This window comes from Nyctereutes procyonoides, unplaced genomic scaffold, assembly GCF_905146905.1.
Source record: "Nyctereutes procyonoides isolate TBG_1078 unplaced genomic scaffold, NYPRO_anot_genome, whole genome shotgun sequence".
NCBI lineage: Eukaryota > Metazoa > Chordata > Mammalia > Carnivora > Canidae > Nyctereutes > Nyctereutes procyonoides.
Window position 1 is genome coordinate 50,994,636 of NW_026575044.1, and position 27,644 is coordinate 51,022,279.

At 37.5% G+C, this 27,644-nt stretch overlaps 1 protein-coding gene across 4 annotated transcripts in view; it reads right to left on the reverse strand.

Moving 5' to 3' along the window:
- The window catches only part of SPIRE1 (spire type actin nucleation factor 1), a 199,416-nt gene that overhangs the window by 92,487 nt on the left and 79,285 nt on the right, over window positions 1-27,644 (reverse strand). For all 4 annotated transcript variants that reach the window (XM_055324056.1, XM_055324055.1, XM_055324058.1 and 1 more), the window contains one exon: window positions 6,121-6,246. In XM_055324056.1, coding sequence (XP_055180031.1) covers window positions 6,121-6,246 — 126 coding nt within the window. The remainder of the gene's footprint in view (window positions 1-6,120; window positions 6,247-27,644) is intronic.

The window sequence follows — 27,644 nt, forward strand, 5'->3', positions numbered from 1 at the left end:
TCAGGGAACAGGGATGCCCAAGGAGAGGGAAAGAGATGGGAGCAGACAGTCAGTGGAGCAGTCAGAGCACACATGTGTCAATTAAGTTCTGTCTTATTTGGGCAGTTTGTGGTGCCCCAAACCCACTACAATAACAACATTAAAGATCACTCATCACAGATCACCATAACAAATATGACAAGAATGAAAAAGTTTAAGATACTGCAAGAGTTACTAAATGTGACACAGAGACATGAACTGAGCAAATAATGTTGGAAAAATGTCACTGATAGACTTGCTTAATGCAGGGGTGCCACAAACCTTTTATTTATTTATTTTTTTAATAAAGACTTTATCTGAGAGAGAGAGAGAGAGAGAGAGAGAGAGAGAGCGAGAGCGCACAAGCAGGGAGAGGGAGACGCAGGATTCTGACTGAGGAGAGAGCCCTATGTGGGGCTCGACCTGGAATCATGACCTGAGCCGAAGGCAGATAATTAACAGATTGAGCCACCTAGGCACTCCCAAACCTTTAATTTCTTTTAAAAAATAAAATAAAATCACACAGTATCTGTGAAACACAATGAAGTATGACTGTGTAAAGTATTTTAAGATCTTTAGAAAAAAATACCAAATTAACAGAGTACTTTAGTACTTGTGTGAATTTAGTACTCTTAAGGAAAAGTTAAAATGACCACCATACATACATGAATAAGTGAAAATATTCTTAATTTCAAGAAAGCAGCATATACTGCAGAAGGAAAAAAAATCCATTTGGACCATGTTAAGACTTTACTTCTAAAACCTCAGTGTTGACATGCAATTTAGGTAACATAAAATCTGTAATTAAATGGCATAGAACATTCATATGTTCTTAAGTGTCAGGAATTCCACATATTTTATAGCTTGCCTCATCAAGACTCACTATTAAATGAATTTTCATGTGAAATCTAAAGAATATCAAGAGCATTCAAAACCTTAACTAGGTCCCCATAACAGTTCTCATTTTTACTAGAAATATTTCGGTCAAAATGTTTCTAATAGTCACAAAGTCAAAACTGACTTATTTCAACCAGACAAAAACCTCTGAAGTTCTGGCAAAACACAGATATAATGTATAAAATCATTTTAGTTCAACAAGTATTTCTGGACTATTTCCTACGTACATGTACTACATTAAAAGTCATACTATAAATATGATTTAAAACACAGTCATTTATCTCAAGAAGCATCTAGTCCAGCTGTGGAGGAAAAAAAGCACAAAGACTTAAGCAAGTAACTACTACAGAGTATGAGAAGTGCAAGACTGAAGGATGAATAAGATCCAGAGGAACTAGAGGATATAAAACTCTGTTGGCCTGGAGGGAGGTCATGAACATTTTACAGAGGAGGCAGTATGTGAGTTTGGTTTACCTGGATAAAAATAGGAGGTCACTAAGCAGACAATGGGAGAAGAGAATTCTCAGAAAGAAGAGGATGTCCAAGGGCCACAAACCTACAATAGCATGACATACTCAGAAACAAGAAATAATTTTGACTAGGCATTGTAAAATGCAAAGAAGATAGCTTTGAAAAGGATAATAAAAACATAAGTAGGGGAAATACCATGAAGGGCCCTTTGTGCAACAGAATGGAGTTTCAATTTTACTCTAGAGTTGATGGGGAGCCATATTAATCAGGGGAGCAATATGGTTCATTCGAGTTGCCAGGTGTGTCGTGGTCAGGTAGAATGAGCCAAACTTGTAGTTCCAGCAAGAATGCAAACAAGAGGCCAAAAAGGATGTTCTGCTTTCTTTGTTCCATTTTTTCGTCACAGAAGGATACCCCATATGTAGGCAGGTGGGGGAAATCCTCTCACTGCTGAGGAGTAGTAAACAAAATGTTCCTGCCATTTTATAGACCTGAGGGCTGGTGGGAGGGAAAAGAGGTACAGAAACAGAAAGGTCTGACTCAGAGGGGAGGAAAGCATGTCAGTCAAGGTCTTGGTGAAAGCGCTTGGACTAGGGATGCAGATGTGTGGATGAGCATGGCTGGCCCAGTGGGAATGGTGAGTGTCCTTGCCATCCCCTGCAGAAAACCAGGGTGCAGAACCCTGGCTGTACCAAGTCAAATGCAGGAGGGCAGCTTCCAATGGTGAGGGTTGCCAGGTCAAGCCTGAAAGATCACATATAGGTATGAGCCTGGGTTAGACTCCTCCTCAGGTCAAATCTGTGATCTCCAAGAATCATTCATGGACAATGTGAAAAACGAAATTAAGGAAGAGGATTCACAGTGATGAGGGGACTGGTGGGAGCTAGTATAACAATCTAGGTTCAACATGTGACCTGAACTGGTAAAGTGACTGAACCTAGTCCACACGGGAAAGGAAGGGCTGATAAACTGGGAGAAAAATGGGGGAGTCAAAAGACTGGAAGATGGGCTCAGATAGCAGTGAGGGATAGAGCTTGATGGGCAGAGGTTACAGCCAGGAAGTGAAGAATTGGGGCCCAGGATTTCTAAGGTGGAATAATCACAGGTGGTCCTGAGGCAGGTAAGCAGAGTAGTGAAATAGATAAGTCAAAGATACAGAGCTATAGCTTCTTTTTATCAAAGAACTCACACAAGGTGGTGGCAGATGATAGTGACAGTGGATTTAAGAATAATGAAGTAGTTAGCATGAGCTTTCTGTACAAGAAGAGCAGTTGTTTGGAAGCAGAAGACAGAGAGAATATTATCAACTCACTGCAGTGCAGAGATATGAAGATATGCCAGGGAGAGCAGTTTCCTACAAGAAGGAAGCAGCAGGAAGTACTATTGTCAGGGAAAAGAGCATTCTGAGAAGACCCTCAGGGCACTGAGGAGTCCTCTCTAAAAATAGAGCAGTTTTCAGAGAGAAGAGTGAAAAGTAAGGAAACAGAGGAGGATATGAGAAAACAGGACAGAATCAGTATCTACAAAGAGCTAAATCTGGGGTGGTGCCAAAGGATGACATGATGAGATGGGGCTGAAACCATCTCAGAGGCCCCAGCCTCAGTCAGAGCCTGGCTAGTCTCTGAGGGCACTGCCACACAGCTACCAGCCACTGTTGTTTTACTCTGTGAGATTTTTATTTAAATAAACTTCAGTAACATTTAAATTTCTTTCTTAGAATGTGTTTGACAAAGTTCTCACCAAAGGCAAAAAAAAAAAATTTTCAGCTCACTGAAGTGGAGTAGAAAAAATACTTGTTAACACAATTCTTTAAGCTTCGGCATGATTCCTGAGAATGTGTGTGTTGGAAGGATTTCAATGGTGCATTTAATTTACTTTACTAGCCCCACAGGACTACACTTATTCCCTAAAAATAATGCTTGTTTCTCTGGAGAAGGCAGTCTCAAGCTTAACAAGCAGGGGAATACAATTACAAGCTTAAAAAGTAATCTTTTCTACTATTTACTAAACCTTAATTGAGGATGTACTTTCAAATGTTTACTCTGAAGCATTTAATCAGATCTTATATCCTCTGGTTCTGTCCAAGAGGGAAAGCTAGTCTATGATGTATTTATAATTATTCTTCAAATAACACATAGCTCATCCTTTTCCATTCTTTGAAGATTTTCCCCTAGGTCTAACTCTATAAAAATCCTAAAAAAAATAAACAGCTTTTCATTGGCCTATAACAAAAAGACAGACAAAAAAAAAAAAAAAAAAAAAGACAGACTATGAGCAGTATCCAGGTTGGGACAGAAAAGGAATGCTTAGAGCTCTTATTCATGCATATAAAATGGATTTATTTAAGGTGATTTATTAAGGGTGATCTGGATGACACATCTGTCACTTATTACCAGAGCTAGTCTTATTAGGCTAGTATAGGTTAGTATTTTCCTTCTGCCCTTACATAACCCATTGTATCCCTCCTCAAACTCTGGGTCATCATAAATTTTAAACTGGTGTTTCAGATAAACTTTGTACTTTAGTCATAAAAGAAATGATATCCATCACCTATCATGTACGGAGTTCTTACTGTGTGCTAGATGCTGTGCTGCTTTATATAGATCTCATGAATCTTCAAAACCATCTGTGTAATATACAATATGGTGATTCAACTTGTAAATAAATTAGAGTGATTCTCTTTGGATTCTACACATAACATTTTAACTCACAGACACTGATGAATAACAGTGAAAGAAAATAGCTAAAATGAGATTCTCAACTATATGAATATAAATTCCAATCACCTCCACTAAGTATTTATCCAAATCCACATTAAACAGTTAAATTATCAAATGTGTAGCCTCCTTCCTGAGTCCCTATCCCTTCCCAAAAAAGGTACTACATCTCTTAAAATCGTAAAAGAGTGGCAGAAATACAGTGAAAAGCAAGTCATATGGGAAATTGATTGTACTAATTCTGTAGCATTTTATTTCTCATTTGTAAGGAAGCTTTACAAAAATCTTTGTTTTATAAAGTGGATTCACACACTTTAAACACAAGGTTAAAAAATAAGAACAAATTTAATTTTAAACAAAATCCAGAAATGAAAGAAGAGGAATAACAATTGAAACCAAAGAAATACAAAGGATAAGAGAATATGATAAAAAAATTATACACCAACAAATTGGACAATCTAGAAAAAATAAATTCCTAGGAACATATAACCGCCCAAAACTGAATTAGGAAGACATTGACAATTTGAACAAATTATTAGCAATTAAACTAAGTTATTAAAAAAAAACTTTCAACAAATAAAAGCCCAGGACCAGATAGCTTCATAGGTAAATTCTACCAAACCTGTAAAGAGTTAATATCTGTTCTTCTCCAACTATTCCAAAACATAGAAGTAAAGCTTCCAAATTCATCCTATGAGGCCAGAATTACCCTGATACCAAAACCAGATAAAGACACCACAAAAAAAAGAGAACTATAGATCAGTATCTCTGATGAACACAGATGTAAAAATCCTCAAAATACTAGTAAACATAATCCAACAATACAGTAAGAGACTAATTCACCACGATCAAGTGGGATTTATTCCTGGGAAGCAAAAGTGGTTCAATATTCACAAATCAGTCAACATGATATATCACATCAACAACAAAAAAAAGGGTAAAAACCATAGGGTCATTTTAATAGATGCAGAAAAAGCATCTAACAAAGCACAAGATCCATTCATGATAAAAACTTTCAACAAAGTAGGTTTAGAGCGAACATCTCAACACCATAAAACCCCCAATAGTCCAATCTAAAAATGGCCAAAAGACATGAATATACATTTCTCCAAAGACATCCAGATGGCCAACAGACACATAAAAAGATAGTCATCACCACTCATCATCAGGAAAATGCAAATCAAACCCACAATGAGATATCCTCTAACACTTGTCAGAACGGCTAAAATCAAAAACAAAGAAACAAGTGTTGGCAAGGATGTGGAGAGAAAGGAACCCCTGTACAGTATTCGTGGGAATGTAAAATGGTGCAGCCACTGTGGAAGATAGTATGCAGGTTCCTTAAAAAATTAAAAATAGAATTACCATATGATCTAGTAATTCCACTACTGGGTATAACACAAAGAATATGAAAACACCAATTCAAAAAGATATATGTACCCCTATGTCTACTGGAGCACTGTACAATAGCCAAATTATGGAAGTAGCCCAAGTGTCCATCAGCAGATGAATGGATAAAGATGATGTAGATCTACAAGGGAGTATTACTCAGCTATACAAAAGAATGGGATCTTGCCATTTGCAACAACATGGATGGATCTAGAGGGCATAATGTCAAACTAAATAAGTCAGAGAAAGACAAATATGATTTCATTCTTATATGGAATTTAAGAAATGAAAGACAAAAAAAAACACAACATACTCTTAACTACACAGAACTGATGATTGCCAGAAGGGATGTGGGTGGGACAATGGGTGATAGAGGTGAAAGAGATTAACAGTACACTTAGGAGAGCACTAAATAATATACAGATTTCTTCAATCACTATATTGTATATATGTCAACTATACTGCAATTTAAAAAAATAGATTCAATTTTGCCTATTGATCTTCCTAAATAATTTTCAATGCTCACCATAAGGATGACAATAAATATTTTAAATATTATGATGGACAGTGTTGAAAATTCAGGTTAATCTTTCACAATGCCAAGAAGTATGAAAGGAGTAGTACTCACCTCCTTTGCACTCTTAATCTTAGTCAGAAATGTATGCAGCTCCATTGTTTCTGCAAACAGTGCACGACATACTGCCTGATAATGATTTGGTGCCTCTGATTCAGTTGGAAGATGAGCAGCACATAACTACAGAAGTGGAAAATAAAATAATAATGCTCATTTATTTTGGGGGGGTTTTGGTACCTTAAAAACAGACACACCTCATATATTCGTATTTTTATATCAGATAGCAAGGCAATTCCCATCATCCAAAACCCAATGCATCACAAAACCATCAGTAAAATCTAAACAATTATATAGAAAAAGTGCTCCACTTACACTCAACAGCACAGATGAACTTAGTAGAATTCATCAGTTCCTATTTGAAAATGATAGGGTTGCAAGTAGAAAAGGAGCTTACAATTTACTGAGTATTAATCATAACACAGGTGTTTTAATAGCTATCATCTATTTTTTTTTACCACGTCAGGCACTGTATTTGACATGTCATATACACAGCATAGTAACACTCAGTCTTCAGTGTAACCCTGAATTATCTCCATTTTATAGCAAAGGAAACTGAGTCTAAGAGGACTTACGGAGTCCACAGTCAGAAAGCTGCCATGAGGGAGAATTAAACACAGTCTTTTTTAAAGATTTTTAAAGCCTAGGCTCAACCTAATATATGCTGAATTGTGTTAGGTGGTAAAAAGACTGCCAGAATGGCACGTGGACCACTGGGAAGATGTCTCATCAGTAAATGGAACGTGGAGCAAAGAGGGCAGGGGGCAGAGTAACTCCACTGGTGGTAGCTCCAGTCCAAAACTACTGGTAGGTAGGAGATGCAATTCAGCATCATGCACAACAATTTAGGAAAAACAAACACCATTTAATTTATTGATTGGAAATACACCTTATCAAGAGTCTAATGTATGGGAATTAATTTACCTTTTTGTAAAGTAATAATTTAGTATCCATGTACTATAGTTATGTTTTAAGGTACTTCATTTGCTTTAAAAAGCTGTTGAGTTCTCCCTTACTTCTTTACTATATTTGGTAAAATTGACATTAATACAATTACTGAAAATATACACTTTATTTTTTTTTTTTAGATTTTATTTATTTGAGAGAGAATGAGAGAGAGCAGAAGCATGGAGGAGGGGCAGAAGGAGAGGGAGAAGCAGACTCCCTGCTGAGCAGGAAGCCCCATGCGGGTGACTCTAGAATCATGACCTGAGTTGAAGGCAGATGCTTAACCAACAGAGCAACCCAGGTGACCCCAAAATATATATTTTAATGATTTCTATCCATTGGAGAGTGAAAGATGTCTTTGTAGATTGTATTATCCTTCATAATGTGGCCTTTGTTTTCATTTGCAATTAGTATCATATGTAATTTACTAGATTACTATCTTTAATAAAGCATATTCTTCTCAAGAAAAATATCTTGGGTTTCAGCAAGAAATTTTCTCTGCAGTACCCAAAACAAGGCTAAGAACTGATATATGAGAAAGCATGAAAAGCAAAAATTTCACAAGCTATATAATGGAGTATTACTCAACCATAAAAAGAATGGAACCTTGCATTAGCAATGACATGAATGGAGCTACAGAGTATTATGCTAAGTAAAGTCGGTCAAAGAAAGATGCCATATGATTTCATTTATACATGGAATTTAACAAAACAAAAAGAGCAAAGGGGAAAAAAAGAGAAGCAAACCAAGAAATAGACTTTTAACTATAGAGAATAAACTTATGAGAGGAGAGAGGGTGGGAGGATTAGTAAAACAGGTAATGGGGAGTAAGGGGTACACTTGTGAAAAGCAATGGGTGATGTATGGGAAGTACTGAATCACTATGTTGCACACCTGAAACTCACGTATGTTAACTGGAATTAAAAAACTTAGTCTCACAGAGTAACGATGAACAGAGTATACTTTTTGCTCAATTATTTTTGTACACAGAAGACAGCTTCCAATATATAATTATCATTTCCAAGATAATGAAAAACTACTAAGAGTTTCATCTTTCTCTAATGATCCCATAATTTTAAATTCTAATTACATAATGTATAATATGGCAAAATACTTTTTTACTGTAATTGCTGGTAAATTCATTTTACACAAGGACTCGTGCATGCAAACCTGTTTTACACAACAGTTTCACAAAACAAAACTTACACATTGAAGTGATTTCACGATCAATAGGAAAACATAGGGATAAACTTTCTTGTTCGTGGATTTGGTAATGATTTTTTAGATAGGACACTAAAGCATAACCAACAACCACAAAATGGATAAATTAGACTTCATCGAAGTTAAAAGTTTTCACACATCAAAGGATACTTTCAAGAAAGTTAAAAGGCCCACATAATGGGGGAAAATACTTGCAAATCAGATATTTGATAAAGGTCTTTATATATTTAGAATATATAAAGAACTTTCTAAAAGACTATTTATTTTAGAGGGGGAGGGGTAGAAGGGGGTACTCAAGCAGACTCCCCACTGAGCACAGAGCCTGACACTGGGCACCATCTCACAACCTTGAGATCATGACCTGGACCAGTGGTGTCTTGGACACCACTATAAAGAACTCTTAATTGCAGCAAAAAGACAACCCAATTTAAAAATTAAGGAGACAGAACATGAGAGACTCCTAACTCTGGGAAACGAACCAGGGGTGGTGGAAGGAGAGGTGGGTGGGGGTTGGGGGTGACTGGGTGACAGGCACTGAGGGGGCACTTGATGGGATGAGTACTGGGTGTTACTCTATATGTTGGCAAATTGAACATCAATAAAAAATAAATTTATAAAAAAATAAAAAGTAATAAAAAATAAAAATTGACTTAAACAGACATATTTCCAGAGAAAATATTCAACAGACCAAAAAGTACATAAAAAAGATGCTCAGCACCATTAGTCACTAGAGAAATGCAGGTCAAAACCACAATGAGATACCACTCAGACCCAGCAGGGTGGCTACAAGACCAAAAACCCAAAATGGAAAATAAATGTTGATGAGAATGTAGAGATAATGGAACCCTTGTGTATTGCTGGTGGAAATGTAAAATGGTACAGCCACTATGAAAAACAGTTTGGTGGGACGCCTGGGTGGCTCAGCGGTGGAGCATCTGCCTTTGGCTCAGGGTGTGATCCTGGAGTCCTGGGATTGAGTACTGCATCGGGTTCCCTGCAGGGAGCCTGCTTCTCCCTCTGCCTGTGTCTCTCTGCTTCTCTCTGTGTCTCTCATGAACAAATAAATAAAATCTTTAAAAACAAAAACAAAAAACAGTTTGGTGATTTGTCAAAAAGTTATTACCATGTGATCCAGCAGTTCCATTCTTAAGTGGAATATAATTAACCTTGAACAACACAGGTTTGAACTGCTCAGGTACACTTACATGCAGATTTTTAAAATATAAATACAGTACTGCATTATATTTGCAAATGTATTTTCTCTTCCATAGGATTTTCTTAACATTTTTTATAGCTTACTTTATTGGAACAGTATATAATATATAAACTATGTATTGTGTTTATGTTAAAGCTTCTGGTCAATAGCCAGCACGCTTAGCAGTTAAGATTTTGAGGAATCAAAAGCTGTATGCGAATTTTCAGCTGTGCTGGGGGTCAGTGTCCCTAACCTCTGCACTATTCAAGGGTCAACTGTTTATCAAAAAGAATAGAAAGCCAGTGTTCAAACAAAAGCTTGTATACAGATGTTCATACCAGCAACTCTCCATAGCAGCCAAAGGTGGAAACAATTTAAATGTTCTGAACTGGTATGTGGAAAAACAAATGTGGTATATACATAGAATGAAATCTTATTCATTGATAAGAAGGAATAAAGTGCTGACACACACTATAACATGGATGAACCTTAACAACATTATACTAATAAGTAAAAGCAGCCAGATACAAAAGGTCATGTATTGTATGATTCCACTTATATGAAATTCCCAGACTACACAAATCCACAAAGTCAGAAAGCTGATTAGTGTTTGCCAGGAGCTGAAAGACAAGGGATATAAGTGATGGCTATGGGGTTTCCATTTGAGGTGAGAGAAAAGCTCTGGAATTAGATAGTGGTGATGGTTGAACAATATTGTGAATACACTTAATGCACCTAAATTGGACACTTTAAAATAATTTAAATGATAAGTTGTATGTGTATTTTACCACAATTTAAAATGTTTTAAAAGCTTAACAAAGAAAAACAAAATTCCACAGTCTCCACTGAGACAGAGGGAGAAATAGTCCCAAAGAGGAAAAATAAGTGGTTATTTCACTGTACATGAACTTTTTATTTTTGTTCTTTCTCCTAAATGCATCATTTCATTTAATCCTTACAACAGTTCAATTTATAGATATGGAAGCAGATTTAGAACAGCTAAAATAATTTACCCAAATCACACAGCTAGGCAGAACAGGAACCCAAGCAGTCTACCTCTAGAAGCCAAGTTCCTATGAATGTATATCATATCACTCTTAACCTAGAATGAATGTGTATTACTTTTATATTAAAGAAAAACATGTTTTTAAAGTATATAAGCATACAGCATGGTATACAATAAAACTATCTTTTAAAGTAACCAAAAAAGAGAACAATATGGGGGAAGGGGAACATAATTAGCAGGAGTAGGTTCTGTCCTATATCTATCAACATGAGGTTATATGACCTTAGACAATCTGACTTTGCTAGGGTTCAGTTTATTTCAAGGGAGGACTTGGACTGTGTTCTCTCTTACTTAATCTACTGGTCTGTTCTATGACTAATTTTTTAAGTCCAGCTTTAAATCCCACCTAAGACTCCCCAACTCCTACTCTAGGCCCCTCCTGATATCTGTTTATCAATCAGAAAAAGAGCTATTTTACTTTTCTTCTTTTTAAAAATATTTTATTTTTTTATTTGAGAGAGAGAGTGAGCATACATGAGAGTGCACAAGTGGGGAGTGGGAGGGTAGAGGGAAAGGGAGAAGCAGACTCCCCACTGAGCAGGGAGCCCAACTCAGGGTTTGGTCCAAGGATTTTGAAATTATGACCTGAGCAGAAGGCAGACACTTAACTGAGCCAATCATGTGCCCTATTCTTGAAAGATATTTTCCTAGGCAAAGAATGTTAGGTTCTATTTTAAAACTTTGAAGATATTATTCCATATGTCTTCCAGCTTCAACTGTTTCTATTGAGAAGTCATTGCAGTCTAATTTTTCCTCTAAGATTTTAGATGTTTCTATTTGTGATTTTCAGTTTAAAAAGAAATTAAATTATTTTCATATTATTTTACTTGCTCTTGATTTGTAAAGCTTCTTGAGTTAGTGGCATAGTGTTTTCCACGGTTTTAGAAAATACTAATATGTATTTACTATGTCAGTTATTACTTCAGTATGTATTAATATTTAGTATTCAAATACTTCTATCCTCCGTCTTCCTTGCTCTCCCCCTCCCTTTTTTAAAGGATTTTATTTATTTATTTGACACACACACACACACACACACACACACACACACACACAGAATACAAGCAGGGGGAGTGGCAGAAGAGAGGGAGACTCCGCACTGAGCAGGGAGCCCCGTGTAGGACTCTATCCCAGGACCCTGGGATCCTGACCTAAGCCAAAGGCAGACACTTAACTGAGCCACCCAGGAGCCCCTTTCCCTGCTCTCCTTCTAGGACTTTAATTAAATGTACTGCCTTTGTATCTGACCCTCTATTCTGTACTGTGTCTCTTTTCTTCACTCTGCATATTTTCTACTGACAATATTTCATTTCATTCTTTCTCTTCAAAGGTCTGTCTATTAAAACCATTCACTAAACTTTTATTTCAGTTACTTTATTTGTTGATTCCAAATTTCCATTTGGTTCTATTTATATATTTTCCAGTTTTCTGCTTAAAGTTTCAAACCTGACTCTTGGAATCCTGAACAAAAATTAAGTCAATCTGACAACTCCATTATCTGGATTCCCTGTATAGAATCATTAATACTGTTGCTAGAACCCATATAAATTTTCTTAAGTTTTCATTAAATACATAGGACCTTGTTATATATTTTCAACAAAACTTGAAAATACTTGCAAATCTTGTCTAGATAGATGTGATTAGAAAAAAAAAACAACCTACAATACTTTCTAACATTTTGAAACATTTTAAGTTTGTCAAGGGACGCCTGGGTGGCTCAGCGGCTGAGCGTCTGCCTCTGGCTCAGGGCATGATCCTGGGGTCCGGGGATCAAGTCTCACATCGGGCTCCCTGCATGGAGCCTGCTTCTCCCTCTGCCTGTGTGTCTCTGCCTCTGTCTCTCTCTCTTTCTCATGCATAAACAAAATCTTTAAAAAAATAATTTTTTTATCAAATAAGTTAGTAGTATCTGTATTTTTGAATACACCAACTAGGAGAAAAAAAATTCTTTTTTTTTTTTTTTTAAAGTAGGCTCCACACCCAGCAAGGAACTTGAACTCACAATCTGGAGATCAAGATCTGAGCTGAGCTCACTACTGGATGCTTAACTGACTGAGCCACCCAAGTGCCCTGAAAAAAAATTTATTTGGTATCATATCAAAGATGTATGCCAATAACTCAGAAATTCTATATATTATCCACTGACTTTTTTTACCCTATTTAGTTATCAAAACACTATACAGAACCATCAAGTTTTTCTTAAAACTTTGGCACAATTGAGAATAGAGTTTTTGCTTAAATTCTAAATTCCAAAGCATTTAGTAATCTATCACCCTTTGCTTAGAAACATGTAAATGCAAGGTTTTAAGCTCTATCATCCCAGAAAAGAAAATGGCATAACCAAATGATATCTTCTGAGATCTTTAGAATTTATCACATTATAGTTCTTTGTTGATTATATTAGACTCCAGGATTTCCCCATATTTTATTGTCAACTGCTGAAATTCAAATGTTTTTAAAACTGTTCAGTGCACAAAGCTTAGCATTTTATTTGCAAAACCTAAGTAAATATTATTTTAAACTATAACTAAAACATTTTTCTAATGAATGTAATCATATATTTATCATAATAACTACACAAAGAAAATACTGCACAAAGAACATCTTCACTAAATTTAGCATCATATAGTTAGGATAAGTTATTAAATTTTTGCCTAAATCAGTAAAAACAAATTAGTATGTTCCAGGCAAATTTCAAAACTTAAAGAATACAACATTCTGAAGTATAGAGTATTGAAGTTTCTTTCTCTGTAGTCTTAATAGGACTGATGAACATTGGTCGCCTAACTAACCTACGTTCACAGGGATCTTAATTCAGTAATGACAAGCTCAAACATTTTGCCTTCCCTTGTATATCCTTCATTAAACCTAGGTCATATACATACATAAATGAAAATAATAGATTTATCCTGTATCAGTTATTTGTGTTTTTTTTAGATTTATTTATTTATTTATTTATTTATTTATTTATTTATTTGAGAGAGAGAGAGAGAGAATTCGAGCAAGAGTGAGTGCAGGGAGGGGGAGAGGGAGAGGGAGAAAGAAACTTTAGCAGACTCCTCTTTGAGCATGGGGCCCAACTTGGTACTCCATCTCAGAGCCTTGAGATCATGACCTGACCCGAAACCAAGAGTGGGTTGTTCACCAACTACACCACCCAGGGGCTCCTGTATCAGCTATTTGTAATACATGTACATTGTGAAAATGAAGAAAAACTCTGCACTGGGCTAATCTAGTTTGCTGTAATAAAATTAAATGCATAAAGCTTGTTTCTATTTGAATCATTTTCTACAGGACTATTCTTAAACTTTTCCCAGGAGTTTTCAAAATTGTATACAAATTTTGACATTACAAGGCAAACCAAAAAACCTGCTAGCTTTTTATAAGCAGGGCTTATTGCGTGTAAACTTATGCTTGTATTTGCAGAAACATGCATTTAGTTTTAAATTATGAATTAACACTGAAAGCATAGCTTATAATACTACTCACAGCCAATTCCATACTTAATTTACTAACATTTTACAATCTTTTATGTATTATATAAATGGTAAAAACAATAAAAGGAATGGATTTCTAAAGCTAAATGGTTCACTGTGAATCACACCACCACTAACACACTACTTCAAACTACCAGTTTCGTTCATTCATTATCCATATACCAGTATATGCAGAACATCATGGTCTCTTTCATTTATTAAAGAAGTTTTCCATATTGCTAAATAACTCACAGAATTATAATTTTAGAGAATATATAATAGTCTATCTAGTTGATGCATCATTTCTTTGCCATTTATTTCATTTTAGAATAGTATAAATAATGGTGCAAAACATATCTTCAGTGTATCCATGTAACATTTTTTTCTTTTAAAAATTCTCTCTTTGAATAGATTCTTGACTATGGAGAACAAACTGATGGTTACCAAAGAGGTGGGTGGGGAAATGGGTGAAAATAGGTGATGGAGATAAGGAGCGGACTTGTGATGAACAGCAGGTGTTGTATGGAAATGCTGAATCACTGTATTGCACACCTGAAACTAATATTACACTATATGTTAAATAAATGGAATTTAAATAAAAAACTTTAAAATAATCTTTTGGTACAGACAACAGATAGGCAGTTGGCAGAGATAGGGGTGGGAGGAGGAGCCTGGGAAATATGGGTGAAGGAGGTCAAAAAGCACAAACTTACCATTATAAAATAACTAAGTCCTAAGGATGTAACACAGCATAGTGATCACAGTTAGAATACGGTATTGTATATATGAAAGTTGCTGAGAGAGTAAATTTTAAAATTATCATATGAAAAAATATGTGTAACTATGTGTGGATGTATGGATGGATATTAACTAGACTTGTCACAAAAATCATTGCACAATATATACATAAATCATTAAGCAGTATACCTAAAACTAACATAATATGTCAATTATATCTCAATTTAAAATTTCTTCTTCTTTTAACTGGCTGCTTGGAGATTAATTTCCACTTGGTGCAAGGCACACAGTTATAAGGTGCTAGGAAAAGCTTATGGCTTGGATAGTGAAGAGTGGGGTTCTCTCAACTTCCTCTTTGGTGTTTTGCTCTTTTGATATAAAAAAGTCAAACTGCTTCTGCTTGCTGCAGCCTACCTAGTCTACAGGGAGGGAAGGGGAGGGGTTCTGATGAACCTAGTACCTTCTGAAGCCTGGCAGTAGCCACTGAGGATTGGAGCCCAGGGTTGGCTTTGCCAGGCTGGCCACCAGGCTGCTTCCTCATGGCTTCCAGAACTCAGTCACAGGTCATTGTCCTGCTGGAGGCCTGGTAAGCTTCTGAGGGTTCTGGGGAACCCAACACTGTAGCCATGAATGAGAGTGTGGACTTCTTGATAAAGAAGTTTGTCCACCAGGGACTGCTTGGCCTTGGGGAGTTCTGGGTAGTGAGGGATGCCTTCCACAGGATACTCTGCACTTCTGCTGGAGCTGTTACTGGGTTGGATGTGGAACCCCAGCTGTGCTGGTAATAGTCATGGGTGGCCATGAGTGAGAGCTGCTGGAGGGGATGGCTGCCATGCTGTTACTTGTGGACTGGTGGAAACCTTGGTGGCTACCCCTCCAGGGCCCTGGCATGTGATCACAAGTGGCAGGGATGGGGACACTAGGCCACAGAGCCCATATGCATAGAACACTGAATGCCGCTCCATGACCCAAATGTGTGAAGGGTGCATATGCGTAGATGTGTTTGCTTGTATCGGGGCACTGCACTACCAAAAACTTACCTCTCTGAAATATTTCTAACATTAGTATTACTATCATCAATGATTATTCTGGATATTTTTACATATTTTAATTTTTTATACGAAAAAACTTCAAAACAAAACTAGGTCAACAGTATATGAATCAGCATATACCCATCCCCTAACTTTAATGATCCATTCATGGCCAATCTTAATCTACCTTCCTCACCTGCTCAGCCCTACCCTCCGGGATAGCAAATCCCAAATATCTGTGTCTCATACATTCTTTGAAAAATAACTATAATAGTACCATCATATTAAAAATATGAGTAATTTCTGGGGTGCTTAGTTGGCTTAGTCAGGGGAACATGCAACTCTTAATCCCGGGGTTATAAGTTCCAGCCCCACCTTCGGTGTAGAGATTACTTAAAAATAAATTTTTAAAAAAGATTTATTTACTTATTTTAATGGGGGAGGGGCAGAGGGAGAGAGAAACCCAAGCATACTCCACACTTTGCAACACGGCTCCATCTCACGACCCTGAGATCAGACCTGACCCAAAACCAAGAATCCAACACTTAACTGAATACTCCACCCAGGTGCCCCAAAATCTTATAAAAATATATGAGTAATTTCTAATATCAAGTATAACATAAGAGGTCAAACTTTCCTGATTACCTCAAATATGTACACACATTTTTACAATTTATTTCTCTTAATTGGAATCTATTTGGGTCCACTTACTGCAACTGGATGCTATGTGTCAAGTTTCTTTTAATCTAAGTTTTTCCTTTCTCTCTTTCCATATATCTTGAGTTTATTTACTATAGAAATTACATGGTTTGTCCTACAGAGTTTCCCACAGTCTGAATTTCACTGATTGCATCCATATGGCGTTATTTAAAATGCTTCTACGTCCTCTGGATTTCCCGTAAACTCTACTTGGATCTAGAGGCTTGATTAGAGAGAAGATTGGGGTTTTTTTTATGTCTGCTGATTTGGCAAGAACACTTCCTAAGTGGTGTTGCAAACTTCCATCAGGAGTACATAAAGTCTGCTGGTCTCTACTGATTCCACAATCATTACTGCTATTCTTTCTCTGGAATTAGAAATCACCATTTTGCAACTCCTATCATTCTATTTTCACATATTAGCTGGAATACTTTTATAAAAAGAAACTTTACAAAACTAAGTGGATACCTAAGGTGCTGGTTTGTATGGAAAAGATAGGATGAATATGCTTTCCATTTATTTGCCAATTCTTGAAATAAGTTGGTTCCCTAACAAGCCTCTAAAGGTGCCCAATGAGGGTCTTACTATCATGTATGTGTTCACAGAAATCAGAATATTTGACGTGTTTTAATCCATCACAGCTGTTATTCTTCCTGATGATCAAATTCTTCCATCTTTGACAAATGGGAACCTCTTCGTGTTGGCTTCTGAGTCCTTTTTATACAATCTAGTAACCACGGATAGTCTGTTTTCTGGTATGACAAGTCGTTCCACGCTATTTCAGACCTTGCCTTCACAGATCCGGAATTAGCCATTTCTCTAAGGAATCCTGGGATTCTTTTAGTGGGGAGTGAGCCTTGGAGAACATAACCTGGTGGGAGCTGGGCTCATTGCTACTATATGGTTATTGCTCTGGAGGTCTTTCTATGTGGTTATGTCTCCAACAGGATAATAGCTATGTTCAATTTGCCTTGCATTCAGGGGGAATTATATATATATATATATATATATATATATATTTTTATTTTATAATTGTGTGAAACATTTATATAATTTGTAATTAAATCTACATAATCAAGCAAAGTCATAAATGCTTAGCTTTAATCCTTGTCCCAGTTTTTGCTGTTCCTTTTTTCTATCTATAGCTAACTCTAAGTTTGGTTTATCTATCCTCTTTTTAAAAAAATATAAACAACTGCCATTAAACATATTCTTATCCATATCTTTTCTTAAACAAATGCAAGCATACTATACATGCTTTTACAGACCTTCTCTTTTCACAAAAATATACCCCGGAGAGATCTTTCCTCAATACTTTTGGATACCTATATCCCTTCAGATACTCCACTAATTGGCTATACCATAGTTAATTCAACTATTCCTCTATTAACGAACATTTAGGATGTTCTTAGCCTTTTGTTATTATACATTTTTAACAGTTTCAGGCTTTTTAATATACTGCCAAATTATATAAGGGCTATGAACATTTACAGTGCAGCTCTCAAGTAAAAAAAAATTTACCATGATTTCAGGTATCAAAAAATGAATTTTTCCCATTCTTTTTAAAATTTAAATTCAATTTGCCAACATAGAACACCCAGTGCTCATCCGATCAAATGCCCTCCTTAGTGCTCTTCAACCAGTAACCCCATCCCCCCACACTCCTCCCGTTCTTCAACCCTTTGTTTGTTTCCCAGAGTTAGGAGTCGTTTGTCTTCCTCTCTAATTTGTCCCCACTCAGTTTCCCTCCTTTCCCTTATAGTCTCTTTCACTATTTCTTATATTCTGCATATGAGTAAAACCTTATGATGATTCTCCTTCTCCGAATGACTTATTTCATTCAGCATAATTCCCTCCAGTTCCATCCACGTCGAAGCAAATAATAGGTATTTGTCCTTTCTGATGGCTAATATTCCATTGTATATAGAGACCGCATCTTTATCCATTCATCTGTCGAAGGACATCAAGGCTACTTCCACATTTTGGCTATTGTGGACATTGCTGCTGTGAACATTGGGGAGCAGGTATCCCAGCGTTTCATTACATCTGTATCTATGGAATAAATACCCAGTAGTGCAATTGCTGGGTCACAGGGCAGTTCTAGTTTTAACTCTTTGAGGAACCTCCACACTGTTTTCCAGAGTGGCTGCACCAATTCACATTCCCACCAACAGGGCAAGAGGGTTCCCCTTTCTCCATATCCTCTCCAACATTTGTTGTTTCCTGTCTTGTTCATTTTCGCCATTCTCACTGGTGTGAGGTGGTATCTCATCGTGGTTTTGATTTGTATTTCCCTGCTGGCAAGAGATGTGGAGCATTTTCTCATGTTCTTGTTGGCCATGTGTAGATCTTCTTTGGAGAAATGTCTGTTTATGTCTTCTGCCCATTTCATGACTGGATTGTTTGTTTCTTAAGTGTTGAGTTTGATAAGTTCTTTATAGGTCTTGGATACCAACCCTGTATCTGATAGGTCATTTGTGAATATCTTCTCCCAATCTGTAGGTTGTCTTTTAGTTTTCTTGTTTCTTTTGCTGTGCAGAAGATTTGTATCTTAAGTCCCAATAGCTGATTTTTGCTTTTGTTTCCTTTGCCTTCATAGATGTGTCCGGCAAGAAGCTGCTGTAGCCATGTTCAAAAAGGTTGTTGCCTGTGTTCTCCAATAGGATTTTGATGGAATCTTGTCTCAGATTTAGATATTTCATCCATTTTGAGTTTATTTTTGTGTCTGGTGTAAGAGAATGGTCCAGTTTCATTCTTCTGCACATGACTGTCCAATTTTCCCAGCACCATTTATTGAAAAGACTGTCCTTTTTCCAGTGGATAGTTTTCCTGCTTTGTCAAAGATAAGTTGACCACAGAATTGAGGGTCCAATTCTGGGTTCTCTATTCTGTTCCACTGATCTATGTGTCAGTACCACACTGTTTTGATGATCATAGCTTTGTAGTACAGATTGAAGTCAGGCATTATGATGTCCCCAGATCTGTTTTTCGTTTTAAAGATTTTATTTATTTATTCATGAGAGACACAGAGAAAGAGGCAGAGACATACACGGAGGGAGAGGCAGGCTCCTCGCAGGGAGCCCGATGTGGGACTCGATCCCAGGATCAGGATCATGCCCTGAGTCGAAGGCAGATGCTCAACCATTGAGCCACCAGGCATCCCTGGTTTTCTTTTTCAACATTCCTATCGCTTTTGGGATCTTTTCTGGTTCCATACAAATCTTAAGATGATTTGTTACAACTCTATGAAGAAAATCCATGGTATTTTGACAGGGATTGCTCTGAATGTGTAAGTTGCCCTGGGTAGCATAGACATTTTCAGAATATTTGTTCTTCCAATCCATGAGCATGGAATATTTTTCTTTGTGTCTTCCTCATTTCTTTCAGAACTGTTCTGCAGCTTTTAGGGCATAGATCCTTTACCTCTTTGGTTAGGTTTATTCCTAGGTACATTATGCTTTTGGGTGCAATTATAAATTGGATTCATTCCTTAATTTCTCTTTCTTCAGCCTCATTGTCAGTGTATAGAAATGCCACTGATTTCTGGGCACTGATTTTGTACCCTGCTACATTGCTGAATTGCTGTATGAGTTCTAGCAATCTTGGGGTGGAGTCTTTTGGGTTTTCTAGGTACAGTATCATGTCATTGGCAAAGAGGGAGAGTTTGACTTCTTTGCCAATTTGAATGCCTTTAATGTCCTTTTGTTGTCTGATTGCTGAGGCTAGGACTTCCAATACTATGTTGAATAGCAGTGGTGAGAGTGGACATCCCTGTCTGGTTCCTGATCTTAGGGGAAAGGCTCCCAGTGCTTCCCCATTGAGAATGATATTTGCTGTGGGCTTTTCGTAGATGGCTTTTAAGATATCGAGGAAAGTTCCCTCTATCCCTACACTCTGAAGAGTTCTGATCAGGAATGGATGCTGTATTTTGTCAGATGCTTTTTCTGCATCTATTGAGAGGATCATATGGTTGTTGTTTTTTCTCTTGCTGATATGATCAATCACACTGATTGTTTTACGAGTGTTGAACCAGCCTTGTATCCCGGGGATAAATCCCACTTGGTCATGGTGAATAATCTTCTTAATGTACTGTTGGATCCTATTGGCTAGTATCATGGTGAGAATTTTTGGATCTGTGTTCATCAGGGATATTGGTCTATAGTTCTCCTTTTGGTGGAGTCTTTGCCTGATTTTGAAATCAAGGTAATGCTGGTCACAAAGAACAAGTTTGTAAGTATTCCGTCTCTTTCTATCCTTTGAAACAGCTTTAGTAAAATAGCTATTATTTCTTCTTCAAACATTTGATTGAATTCCCCTGGGAAGCCATCTATTCCCTGGACTTTCATGTCTTGGGAGGTTTTTAATGACTGCTTCAATTTCCTTGCTGGTTATTGGCCTGTTCAGGTTTTCTACTTCTTCCTGTTCTAGCTTTGGTAATTTGTAGGTTTCCAGAAATGCATCCATTTCTTCCAGATTGCCTAATTTGTTGGCATAAAGCTGCTCATAAAACGTTTTTAAAACCGTTTGTATTGGGCAGCCCCTGGTGGCTCAGTGGTTTAGCACCACCTTTAGGCCTGGGGTGTGATCCTGGAGACCGGGGATCGAGTCCCACGTCGGGTTCCCGTGTGGAGCCTGCTTCTCCCTCTGCCTGTGTCTCTGCCTCTCTCTCTCTCTCTCTCTCTCTTTCTGTATCTGTCATGAATAAGTAAATAAAATCTTTTTTTTTAATCGTTTGTATTTCCTTGGTATTGGCTGTGATCTCTCCTCTTTCATTTGTGATTTTTTTTAAATTTGAGTCTTTTCTCTTTTTAATAAGACTGGAGCTAGGGGTTTATCTATCTTATTCTTTCAAAGCACCAGCTCCTGGTCTCATTGATCTGTTCTATAGTTCTTCTGGTCTCTATTTCATGGACTTCTGCTCGAATCTTTTTTTTTTTTTTTTAATTTTTTTTTTTAATTTTTTATTTATTTATGACAGTTACAGAGAGAGAGAGGCAGAGACACAGGCAGAGGGAGAAGCAGTCTCCATGCACCGGGAGCCCGACATGGGATTCGATCCCGGGTCTCCAGGATCGCGCCCTGGGCCAAAGGCAGGCGCCAAACCGCTGCGCCACCCAGGGATCCCCTGCTCGAATCTTTATGATCTCTCTTCTGCTTGGTTTAGGCTTTATTTGCTGTTCTTTCTCCATTCCTTTAGGTGCAAGGTTAGGTTGTATATTTGAGTTTTTTCCAATTTTTTGAAGGAGGCTTGTATTGTGATGTATTTCCCTCGTAGGACCGCTTCTGCTGTATCCCAAAGATTTTGAACAGTTGTATTTTCATTAGTCTCCATGAATTGTTTTCATTCTTCTCTAATTTCCTGGTTGACCCATTCATCTTTTAGTAGGATGCTCTTTAGCCTCCAAGTGTTTGAATTTCTTCCAAATTTCTTGTGACCGAGTTCTAGTTTCAAAGCATTGTGGTCTGAAAATATGCAGGGGACAATCCTAAATTTTGGTATCAGTTGAGAACTGATTTGTGACCCAGTGTGTGGTCTATTCTGGAGAAAGTTCCATGTGTACTTGAGAAGAATGTGTATTCAGGTGCGTTCGGATGGAATGTTCTGTATATATCTGTGAAATCCACCTGGTCCAGTGTATTATTCAAGGCCGTTGTTTTTTTGGTGGTGCTCTGCTTAGAAGATCTGTCTTTTGCTGAAAGTGCCATAATAGAAGTCTCCGACTACTAATGTATTATTATCTATGTATCTCTCTATTTTGGCTATTAATTGATATACTTGGCTGCTCCCCTCATTAGGGGCATAAATATTCATGATTGTTAAGTCTTCGGGTTGGATAGACCCTTTAAGTATGATATAGTGTCCCCTTTAACCCTTACTACACAGTCTTTGGTATAAAATCTAATTTATCTGATATGAGGATTGCTACTCCAGCTTTCCTTTGAGGACCATTTGAATGGTAAATGGTTCTCCACCCTTTCTTTTTCAGGCTGGAGGTGTCCTTAGGTCTCAAATGGGTCTCTTGTAGACAGCAAATGGATAGGTCTTCCTTTTTTATCCAGTCCAAGACCCTGCATATTTTGATGGGATCATTTAGCCCATTCACATTCAGAGTAACTATTGAAAGGTATGAATTCAGTGTGTTGTAATACCTATTCAGTCCCTGTTTTTGTGGATTGTTTCTTTGGGCTTCCTCTTTCTTTTACAGGGTTCCCCTTAATATAGCTTGCAGAGCCGGTTTGGTGGTCACATATTCTTTCCGTTTCTGCCTGTCCTGGAAGCTCTTTATCTCTCCTTTTATTCTGAATGACAGCCTTGCTGGATAAAGTATTCTTGGCGGCATGTTCTTCTCATTTAGTACCCTGAATAGATCATGCCAGCCCTTTCTGGCCTGCCAGGTCTCTGTGGAGAGATCTGCTGTTAATCTGATATTTCTCCCCATATAAGAATCTCTTGTCTCAAGCTGCTTTTAGAGTTTTCTCTTTAAAATTTGCAAGCTTTACAATTATATGTTGGGCCGTTGATAGTTTTTTGTTGATTTTGGGTGGGTCCTCTCTTTCAGATCAGAATGCCTGTTTCCTTCCCAGATTAGGGAAGTTCTCAGCTATGATTTGTTCAAATATACTTTGTGGTCCTCTCTCTCTCTACCTCTTCTGGAATCCCAATAAGACAAATATTATCCCTTCTCAAGCTATCATTTATTTCTGAAGCCTTTCCTTGTGGGTTCTTAATTGTTTTTCTCATTTCCTCAGCTTCCCTCCTTTCCATCAACTTGCCTTCTATGTCACTCACTCTCCTCCACCTCATTAACCCTAGGAGTTAGGGCATCCAGTTTAGACTACATCTCAGTTCAAGTATTTTTAATTTTGGCCTGGTTAGATCTCAGTTCTGCAGTAACAGAATCTATGGAGTCCTTTATGCTTTTTTCAGAGCCACCAGTAATTTTATAATTGTCCTCCTGAATTGTATCTCTGACATGTTACTTAAATCCATTTCTAGCAGGTCTGTGGCAGAAAGTATTACTTCTGGTTCCTTCTTTTGTGGTGAATTCTTCCTTCTAGTCATTTTGTCCAGTGCAGAATGGTCTTCCTTTGTTCTTCCAGCTGATTTTCTGGGGGAGGAGCCTGCTGCGCTGATTCTCAGATGTCTGTGCCTGGGCAGAGATGCTCTGCCCCTTGCTGGGTGGCCTGCCTCAGTGTGAGCTGTTTGTCCTGTGAGGCCTTTATTCCCTAGAAGCCACACCTCTCCCAGGTGAAAGGAGAAAAGAAAACAATTAAAACAGTTGTGGCCAAATCTCCAGCCCCGGAGCTCCGCGTGTACTGAACTGCAGTCTCTCAGTGCACACTGGCCTAGATCCTCCGGGGGGCAGGCGTGGAGGCCCTGATCTGCACAAATTGAAGGTCACCCAGTGGCAGGAGAGTTCTCGCTGTCCTGTGTCCTCCCAGCGTCTACCTCTTCTGAAGGGAACTGAGCATAGCTGGCTTTGTCCACTGGGGGTGCCCTCCAATCGAGGACCCTGTGCTGCTAGACCCGCACTTCTGGGGTTGCCTACCCCGGAGGGAACGGAGGATGGCACATCTCCATCCATTACCCTGGCGTTTACCAGGGTAAAGAGAGCTTAGGTGCCAGCCCATGCACCTGGCCAGCTTCTCCAAAAAAAGTAAATTCTTGCTTGCAAAAGAGTTACATATGGTACTGCTTTACATGCATTCCCCAATTATTAGGGGGACTGGATTATATAAGAACACCAGAATCCACCAGGCTGAGTTTGGTGCCTTTCTCTGTGCTCCCTTAGCATCTCATGTACATGTTTTGGACCACCACTTTGGTAGGTCCCGAATGTTCACGAGAGTGCCATATCTACAAGGACATCCTCCACATCACAGACACTGCAAATTTCTACTTACAACAATTTTCCTACAGATGGATGTGAAGTATCTTCAAGAAGGAATGCCTATTGCTAATTTGCACAAACATAGTGCATGGGCTAGTATGTTCCTACACACCTAGTCTATAATATCTCATAGGGGTGCACTTAATCCTAGTTATTCTCAGCAACATACTGCTGACAGAGCACTCAGCACAAAGAAGGCACACTAAATGCTTACTGAATACTTCAAAAGGTAAATAAGCATATAAATAAACTGGGAATTTTACATTCAGTTCAAATGAAGAACTCCATGTACTATTCTCATATTAATTTCAGTCATTTCTCAGGTACTTTTTCTAGATTCTATACCACTTTTTTTAACTTGCCCTTTCTATCCACTGTTTCAAGTCTTACTCTCCCATTATCCCTAATCCTGCTTCTTTGATCTTCCATTCCTGCACACTTCACACTCCATCATCACCACTTTTCCCTTCACATCTACCAATCTCTCTCTCTTTTTTTTTAAGATTTTATTTATTCATGAGAGACAGAGAGAGAGAGAGGCAGAGAAGCACATTCCATGCAGGGAGCCAGACGTGGGACTCGATCCCAGGACTTCAGGACCACGCCCTGGGCCGAAGGCAGACGCTCAACTGCTGAGCCACCTAGGAATCCCCAATCTCTTCTTTTTGACTCATGTTAATTTAATGTTTTCCAGAATGTATTTACAGATAAGAAAGTAATTTTTTAAAAAAAATATTTATTAATTAAGAGAAAGAGAGCAAGAGCATGCACACGGGGGTAGGGGCAGAGGGAGAGAGAATCTTCAGCAGATTTTCCACTGAGTACACTGTGCCCAATGCAGGAAGGTAGGGGGCTCAATCTCATGATCTGAGATTGTGATCTGAGCTGAAATCAAGAGTTGGGCACTTAACCAACTGAGCCACCCAAGAGCACTAAGAACATAAGATTTATTTTATTTTTAAGTTTTATTTATTTATTTGTGAGAGACAGAGACACACAGAGAGAGAGAGAGGCAGAGACACAGGCAGAGGGAGAAGCAGGCTCCATGCTGGGAGCCCGATGTGGGACTCGATCGCAGGTCTCCAGGATCACGCCCTGGACTGAAGGCGGCGTTAAACCGCTGAGCCACCCAGGCTGCCCGAACATAAGTTTTAAAAATGAACTTTCCTTAATGCTTCTTGACATTATTAAACACTTGGTTATCTATGTTTCTCAAGAAATTCTTAAATTGAAAGGAAAATGTTTTAGGTATTATAGTCTTAATTTAAGGGAAGAACATGTTCTATCTCTGACATAAATTTGTGACTGCAATTCATTCTGATTTATATGCAGGGGCAAAAAGCCCTGAAATGAGTCATAAAACATATGTGTATATGCTTTATTTGTTTATATTCTGTTTTTCTCCATTACAATTAAGAGCCATAAAGGTAGGGATCATTTGCATGTTGTTTGCTGCTATGTCCCTAATGCCCAGAAAAATGCCTGGCATATGGTAAGTGCTATTCAATTTTTATTCATGGCAAGGACTAAACTAGATATTTGATATTGATTATATTATCTAATTTTACAAGAAAAAAATTCTATCAGGCAGTTATTATTCTCACTTTATAAAAGGGTAAGGATCATAGGATTAAATAACCCAGGGCAACAACAGCTGGTATGAAGGAAATGGCATAATCAGGCCTACCAGAATGTAAGCCTCTGAATTTAACCACCAGGTACGCTTCTTCTCACTTTCTCAGTTCTATGAAGCTGGAGAAGTCACATATCTCTTTGAGCTTTAGTTCTTCTATGTGTAAAATGGGTATAAAAATGCCTTCCCAATCTACCTCAAAGTATTATCACAAGGCTCAGAGAACAACAAATGTGAAAGCACTTTTCAACTAATATCATGTTAAAACATAAATTAAAATATGTAGAATAAGAATGATTATGCAGGGAAAAGTTACATACTTAAGTGGTCTCATTCACTAAGAATTAAAAAGCTGTCTCCAAGTTACTAAATAGTCTATTATTTATATTATTCAAACATAGTTTCATATTTCTGCTTCAAACAAGGAGAAGGCAGCTCTATTCCTTCAGTTAATTCTTGTCTTCTATTCCAACAAAGAAAACAAGAAGTCGGTTTGCTAACTGAAGATTTCAACCCACTTATCAAACCACAGTCTCCAGTATCACTATATGGCCATGAAAAATGGATAGTTTTATGATATGTAAACACCCTTTTAATTATTTATTTTTCATATTATGATAGCAGTAAGATAGGTAGGCAAGAGGCCAAAGTGGCTCAAATTAAAAAATAATAAAATGAAAGTTACTGGTTCACATTGCTGAATGTCCCGAGAATTTTTGTCTTATAAATTAACATATTCAATGTTATTGAATAAGAACTCTAAGATCCCAATAAATCTCTAGCCCTTATCTTCTTAAATCTGCAGTATAAGAGAGCAATCCAGCTATGACATCTATCATTCTACCGGTCAAGTGGGTATTCTCCTCGATTTCACCGCTCCCAATATATTCTATACCAAAAAGCATTTTAAATGTGTTAGTAGTAGGTTTATGTCTCAATGGAAAAATCTTTTACTCTTCACTTTTTATCATTATCATTGGTCTACAATGGAACAAGTAGGTCATTTGTGAGTTACAAAAAGTTTTATCTGGCCTTTAAGTTTATATATTTCAAAATATACTTTAACATCTAGAAAATATAAAATGTATAAAATTTCAATTTGTACATATATAAGGATTTTGCCTGTGTGGCTACAGATTTAAAATGAAAAGCACTGCAAGTATTAAAAGAGCTAAAGAATACATCTGAATTTCATAAGCATCCTAACTGTAGAGTCTTATTCCAGAGTTCCCAGGAAGATTTATCATTTAAGAAGGAACAAGAAGCAGGATATGCTGTAATACACCTGAAAAGTACTGTCTTCAAGGTTCCTCTCTATTCCCATCCAATGCTTTAAAAAAAACTTGGAAAATAGGCGATAGATAACAATACTGCTTACAAAATCTAGTTAACATAATATACAGATGCTCTTTTAAGACTAAACTGACAAATCTTAATTTTGATCTCTGCGCATTTAGCACTGTAGAAATTATGTCCTTCAAGTACACAGGAAGTTTAAGGAGAAAATTTCAATTCCAACTATAAACTTGTTTCATTACATATAAATGTCACCAAGTAAGTCAAGAAAACAAAGTAAAACAATCAGCTGTGATACTTCAGATTCAGAATCTTAATATACATTA